The sequence below is a fragment of the Durio zibethinus genome, chromosome 21 (assembly GCF_047325235.1).
Source record: "Durio zibethinus cultivar Kanyao isolate XHJ-2024 chromosome 21, ASM4732523v1, whole genome shotgun sequence".
Lineage (NCBI taxonomy): Eukaryota > Viridiplantae > Streptophyta > Magnoliopsida > Malvales > Malvaceae > Durio > Durio zibethinus.
In genome coordinates this window covers 11,844,668-11,852,077 of record NC_143182.1, presented here as the reverse complement: position 1 = coordinate 11,852,077, position 7,410 = coordinate 11,844,668, and the positions used below count along the sequence as shown (strand labels likewise).

The 7,410-nt window shown below is 28.2% G+C and overlaps 1 protein-coding gene across 1 annotated transcript; it reads left to right on the top strand.

Moving 5' to 3' along the window:
* Nucleotides 1-677: 677 nt before the first annotated feature.
* Nucleotides 678-2,876, top strand: LOC111306514 (WAT1-related protein At5g07050-like). The gene is made up of 5 exons (XM_089750955.1): nucleotides 678-958; nucleotides 1,119-1,356; nucleotides 1,791-1,949; nucleotides 2,073-2,224; nucleotides 2,730-2,876. Exons 1-5 carry the CDS (start codon nucleotides 822-824, stop codon nucleotides 2,863-2,865), a joined length of 822 nt encoding a protein of 273 aa, XP_089607081.1. The 5' UTR covers nucleotides 678-821; the 3' UTR covers nucleotides 2,866-2,876.
* Nucleotides 2,877-7,410: the final 4,534 nt, after the last annotated feature.

Sequence of the window (7,410 nt, the reverse complement as noted above, 5' to 3'; positions counted from 1 at the left end):
TTCTTATCCAAAGGAATGAAAATTTTTTTTCACTGAAGTAAAGTGATATATAAAATTACTAATAGTCCATATTACTTATTTAATATGTTAATTAAAAACTTGTTTTTTCTTAAAATTAATTGTAATATTTTTTATATTATAATTTTTATATGTTTAAATTAATATTCATTGTAATAAGTTTAAAAATATTTTGTGTGATATTTTTTTAATTTTATTAAATTATTTATAATATAATCTTTTGATTTTAATGTGTTAGTTTTATTTTCTAATTCAAAATTGTTTTTAAATAATTTCTACTGTAAAAATTAGTTTATTATCTATAAATATATTTTAATTTAATAATTTAATAATATTTATTATGAAGTAAATAAAATATTATTAATAGTTTATATATAAATTATTATCTTCAAATATTATTGAAATCATTAACTTGTGTAGCTATTATAATGTGCATGGTTATCTTGATCTTGTCAAACTAAATAATGTTTGATTTCTAGTAATACCAAATACAATGATTTTTAATTACTAAGAATTACTGATTTTAAACAAAATAATGTTAAGATCTCATTGGTGATAAGATCACCTTGATGATTAAATTACCATGATGATTTTGAAAATGATATTGAACGCTATCATAGAGTAAAGAGTGTTAAATATATTTGATTTGATTCTCCTTTTTATATCTCGCAAAAGGTCTCACATGCTCTCTATCTCAATTTCTAGCAACTTCCTCCGTAATCAGATCAGAAATTTGTTAGTTACTGCTGAAAAGGTAAAATTATTTAGTGAATTATTGACTTCACAGCTATTTGTTTCATTGTATGCATACCTCACTTGTCAGAGCTGTTCTGGGAAGGACATTCTTTTATGTAGGGTTAAAAGACACATCGCCAGCCGCTGCATCTGCCTTGTCCAGCTTAATTCCATCAATAACCTTTATAATAGCAGTTTTATGCAGGTAAATCAACAATTAAAGTGAAATCTTATCAGCACATTTTTTTTCAGACATTGCAAGCTTGTGCAAAGAATCCTCGTGTGATTTATCCTTAAAGACCCTTTTTTTAATTATTTCAAACTCTTTGGGGACTGCAACTTTTTGTTTGGTTAATAACATGCAGGATGGAGCCCTTGGACATCTCCAAGCAAAGTGCCCAAGCAAAGGTTGTAGGCACTCTTGTTGCCTTAGCCGGTGCAATAGTAATGACACTTTACAAGGGTTGTGTTGTGATTTCACCACACTCTCAACTCCAACATCGGACTGGAACTTCAAAACTACAATTCAACAAGGACTGGATTAAAGGCTCTCTCATGCTCCTGGTTTCATTCCTTTCATTCTCTGCATTTTATGTTTTACAGGTGATTCAGAATCAATAATATCCCCCTTTTTTTTCTATTAATATAGGATTCTAGCTGTCAGTTACTTGGATAAGTCTCATCATTCTTGAAATTATGATCATGTCCCTTAAGTACATGTTCAACATGAATTCTAAACTGATCAATCTGTTAAAGGGAATTGATTGAGTTGATATAATTTGAATACTTATTTATAAAGTCTAAATTTGAATCCCACTGTTGGTAGATCCTTTTGGGGACAATCTTAAAATCCATTGTAAGTTCTTTATGAGGTCTGCAGTTTACTCCGACCCTGGAACGAAAAAGCCTCCCCTTACATTAAACATTTTCGCACAAAAAAATAAATAAATAAAACACTGATCAATCAACTTAATAGTATATATTTACTTACTGTTAAGTAAAATTTTAACTACTAATATTAACATATAATTCTGCAGACTATGACAGTGAGGAAGTATCCAGCTCCAATGACTCTTACATCATTAACTTGCTTATCAGGGACTTTACTTTCAGCAATCATGGCAGCTGTTCTAGATCATAAAGCATCCTCCTGGGGATTGTCCCGGGACATGAATCTTGTTGCTGTCCTTTATAGTGTAAGCTTTATAAATTCATGATTCATCTTTTCATTTTTTTTTACCATAAATACTAAAATTAAGCCTACCAATGATATTTACATTGTATCTATAATCCAACATATATATGAGAGATTATTGCAGGGGATTGTCATATCTGGACTTTCAATTTATCTCCAAGCATTAGTGGCACGAAACAAAGGTGCGGTTTTCATTACAGCATTTCGACCTTTGGGGACAGTTATTACCACAGTAATGGCACTGCTTATTTTGGGAGATGTATTGTTTTTGGGAAGGTAACTATGGTTATTTCATTTTTATCACCAATATCATATTTGTCATTTTTAAAAATATAAATAAAATATTTTTATATATTTATATTATATAATATTTTTAAAAATCTATTAAAAAGGTCAATTAATTTGACTGTTTCAATTATTAATTTTAAAATCAAAATTAAAAAATCTAAATCACTTTTTTTAACTTATCATTATCAAAAATGAATTAACCAAATCAATTTGACTAAATTCCATCGATTTTGAGTGATCAAACCGTTTAAAACTAACTTATGGTCATCCTTATGTTTATTAATAAGTGCCTTGAAAATCACTTGCTAAAATAAAAAATTTTCAATAAATTATCATAAATCATCAAATTACCTATCAATTACTACTATATCTACACGTTATAAAAATAATTTTATAAACATAATATTTTTTTATAGAATTGTTAATATTACTTGCTTTTACTTTGACCGTTTTCATTTTATAACTGATGATATCTATTTTTCATATTTTATAGTGTTGTGGGAGCTCTTATGATAATTCTTGGTTTGTATTTAACTTTGTGGGGAAAGGAAAAGGAGAAGGAAAAGAAAGTGATAGAAGTTACAGAAACAACACCTACTCAGTGCATTGAAATCAGATCAGAAAAGTGATAAACACATGGATTTTGTAGCATTTATGTAGGGATCAAAATGCTTTACTAGTAATTAGTCATATATTTATAAGGCCTTTTAAATTGTAGCAGTTTCACTTCTTGACTCTTTATAAATAATCAATAAAAATTTTTACGACACATGTTTGAATACATAAAATGCAATGGAGGATGTAAATGCAAAGGTAAGATGATTATGAACATCTTAAAAAATTTTTAAAACTTAAAATAAAAAAAAATTTGCTTAACACCCGGAAAATTATTTTAGACACTCCTAAAAAAGCTTTTTATTAATACTTATATTTAGCACATGTGTAATGTACATATAATTCTTATTTCTAAAATTTCATTTCAATAAATAAATTTTTACTATGATAATAATGATAAATACTCGTTAGCATTGAATTAATCATTATTTTGAAATGACAAAATATTAAGCGAAATAAGCTTGATCAATATTTTAAAAAAAATTTATTTAGTACATGTTCTTAAGTTTTATTATTTTTGGTACTAAATAAATAATATGATTTTCAAAGTTTAAACTAGGGACGGCAATGAAGCCCGTCCCCGACGGGTTTCGGCCTGACCCGACCTTATAGGGTCGGGTTTTTTTTTTTTGAATTTCAAGTTTCGGGTTGGGGTCGGGTCGGGTAAAATTAGGTAATAATCGGGGTTGGGTCGGGTTCGGGTATGCCTAAAACCCGACCCTACCCGACATTATTAAAAAATTATTTTTTAATTAATTAATTAATTATTTATATATATATATTTATATAATGATATTTTTAAATATTTATATTTAAAAAATAATATTTTATATTTTAAAAAATAATATTTTATTAATTTTGGGTCGGGTGGGTCGGGTCGGGTATGATTTACAGATTGTCGGGTCGGGTCGGGTTCGGGTATTAAAAAATTCGGGTCGGGGTCGGGTTTGATAAAGCATAAAATCGGGTCGGGTTCAGGGCGAGCAAAACCCGCCTCAAACCCGACCCGATGCCATCCCTAGTTTAAACAAACCATTCCTTATGTTTTCTTATTTCTCAAATCAAAACTGTTTTTAAAGATTATTTATTTGAGCTTAAATGAAAGTCAAATTGTTGTTTTTAAAGTGAACTTATTCATTTTAGACTTAATACAATTTTAATAATATTAGTTTTGAGAAATAAATTAACTTAAGAAAGTTGTTTTACAAGAACAAAATTTTTCAATGTTGAACTTGTTTTATTTTTTTGTATTAATTCACAAAGCTTTAATATTTAAATTTTATATGGTTTGAAAGCTCTTTGAGTTTACTTTCTAATGGATCAAACAAAATCAAAATCCAAATTTTATAGAAAAGATTTTGAATTTTTACTAGACACTTTGCAGTTATCTAAAAATTGCACAAATGGTAGTTTTGAAAACTCACTATAATTCGTAAACATTGAATTAGATCATGAATTTAAATGGATAGAAAAACTTTTAAGTCTAGTTTTTAAATCTTCAAATGATTTTTTATTTGGATTTGTATAACTCAAAATATGATCAAATTCGTAAGTAGAGTGCAAAAAAGGAAACAACTATCTAGCTTTGACAGGATCAATCCCCTCAAGGAATAGATCGATTGATTTTTCTTACAAAAGCATTTTTTGTATTAAAAAGGCAAGAAGGAATCGATCACCCTATGTAAGGGATCGATCACCCCTTTGAACCAATCAATCCCCTGCATAAAAGGATCAATCAAGTCTTGTTTTCCAAGCATGAAATGGGTAGTAAAACATGAACCAATCGATCCCCTCATGGAAGGGATCAGTCGAGTATTCCTTGTAACAACTCTAACGGGTAGTTTCTCAAGCTTTCAATGGTTATTTTCTTCTCCCAAGCATCCCTAACGACTAACTCTTCAATCTTTCTATATATTGGCCACTCCAACACACCAAAAATATTGATGAATCAAGAAAGCAAGATCAATAAAGCTATATATTCATTTTCTCAAGAGTTTTAGAGCTTTAAAGTTTATATTTTTGTATTTATTGTATCCAAATCATTGTTGTTCATTCATCAAATTTCTTTGTACTTCATTAGGCAAACACTTAGCCTTTGAGAGATATTTTAAGTTTGAATTTTTATTAAGTGATCTTGTAATCAATATGTGAGGTATCTTATTAAATTTGTAGGATTGAGAGGTTGCTAATTAGCATAGAAAGTAGAGAGTGTAAGATTTTTATCTTAATCCTTAGAGGGAAAAAGATAGGGTTGTACTTTCAATTCAAAAATAATGTATTGAAGCCTTAGTGTGGACAACCAAGTGAAAGGACGTAGATGCCTTATGGAGAAGGACCGAACTTCTATAAATCCTTATGTGTGATTTTTCTATCCTTATCTCTTTATTTTAATTATAGTTTATATTTGCTTCAAGTTCATCAATTTGTTGTCATTTGCATTATATTGTGATATTAATTTTAATTTTCCATTCAATTATTTCGAAATCATTATTTAGGATTTGGAGAAATCCAATTCGCCCCCTCTTGGATCACCATATTATTTAAAAAGCTAACAATTGGTATAAGAGCTTTAGTCTCTTTTTGTAAGTTTAACCACCTTGAGTAAAGATCTTATAGCTCAATTTAAGTTTCAAGATGGTGAGGAAGTCCTCGAAGCTCCCATATTCAATAAATATGAATTTTGTGAATGGAGAATAAAGATGAAGGTGTTCGTAATGGCCCATGATTTTAAAGTTTGGAATGTGATAGAGAAAAGGCTTGGAATTCCTTCAAATGAGGCAAATTATATAACACAAGTGATGGATGATGCAAAGGCCAAGTGCATTTTCTATGGAGCTCTTGACTTCTACAACTTCAACTTGGTTTTAAATTGCTACACTTCAAATAAAATATGGAGGAAGTTGGATGAGCTACATGAAAGATAAATTTTTAACCAAAATGCATCATGTCTCATGGCTCTTGAAGAGTTTAAGGTAACCTCTAACTTAATTGATTCAAATTCATATACTTTTGATGAATTACAAGATACCTTTGATGAGTTAGTTATGGAATTTGAATCAATGAGAATGAAACATAACAAAATGATTTCAAAGTTGAATGTAGAGAATAAGTTTTTGATGAATGCAAAATTTGTTTTAGAAAAAGAAAATAAAATGGTGAAAATAGATTTAGAAACCTCTCAAAGTAGAAATGAATTTTTAGAAAATGAAAATATTGCTTTGAAAAAAAAATTTGATGAATTGATGAATGAAAAACAAAAGCTTTTAAAGAGCTTATTAAGTACTAAAATGATTAAATGTAATTTTTGTCATTTTCATGGTCATACTACACATACTTATCCTATAAAAAGAAAAGTTTCATTTAGAGTTAAACAAGTATGGGTTTCAAAAGGAACAAGAGACTTGGTGACTAACTCTCAAGGACCCAATGCAATTTGGGTACCAAAAATCAAATGAGATTGTCTCTTGTAGGTAGGCCAAAGCAAGGAGTTACAATGTGAGATTGAAGATTGAATACTCTAGACACACAATGGAGATGGGCAACTTCTAAACTTTTATTTGAAGAAAAATTGAATTTGGTTACCTATTATTGATGAAATTTATGAATGCTTGATTGATTATACAAAATTTGACTGAAATTGATTACAAGACATATGTTGCATAATCTTGAGAAAATACGAGCTTAAATTAAGTATGCATTTTTTTTTTAATGTATGATTTTGATATATTCCTCATGCTTGTTGATATTGTGTTTAATACTTAAGATATATTTTATATATGCTTGATGTGATTAAGTTATGTGTTTAATTGTTTTTATGTTTATGCACAAACTTAGAGGGAGCACTCAAAGCTTAATAATTTTGAAATTTTATGTTTTGCTTTGAAAATGATTTTCACTAGAGTCAAGCTTTAAAATATGAAATATTATTTTAGCAAGTTTTTAAATGGAAATGAATTTGAATATCTTGAATTCAATGATTTGAACTTGCTCAAACAAAGAAAACTTGATAACTTGCAAAGGTTTTAATTTTTCACAAGTGTTACATGCAAGTTTTAAAATATTGTCGAGCTTAAAATATCAAATCTTGTTTTTTGAACATTTATGGGCATAAAAACCATTTGAACTTTTTGAAAATGTGATAAAAAAATTTTCAAATGGTTTAAAGAGCTTAAATGCGTGTTTAAATATATTTGCCCATCTTAATAACCTTTTTCAAGGAAATATGAGATTAAAAGTTGACTTTTTTATTTTCTTGTTTCTAATGCCAAACGACCACTTGAACAACTTTATTTTGTCATTTGAAACTTGTTGGAAAGGTTCAAGATAGTTAAAAATGAGCTTGACTAGTTTTGAGATTTATTAAGGTATTTTTCAAGAAAAAATAAGTTTTAAAGTACAAATATCAAAATCCTAGACACATATTAAGCTTTGAATAATTTATCCTATGGTATTTTTTATAAATATATTTGTTTGAATGATTTTGGCATGATGAAAATGACTTTGTGATTTTTATACATATTGATTTGTGATTGTTGAACATGCCTATATGACCATGATGT

Excerpts from the sequence above, each read along its gene's own strand:
- LOC111306514 (XM_089750955.1), top strand. The coding sequence starts at position 822 with ATGCATACCTCACTTGTCAGAGCTGTTCTGGGAAGGACATTCTTTTAT. Across the intron at positions 959-1,118 it reads ATAATAGCAGTTTTATGCAG|GATGGAGCCCTTGGACATCT; the intron begins GTAAATCAACAA and ends AATAACATGCAG. Across the intron at positions 1,357-1,790 it reads CTGCATTTTATGTTTTACAG|ACTATGACAGTGAGGAAGTA; the intron begins GTGATTCAGAAT and ends ATAATTCTGCAG.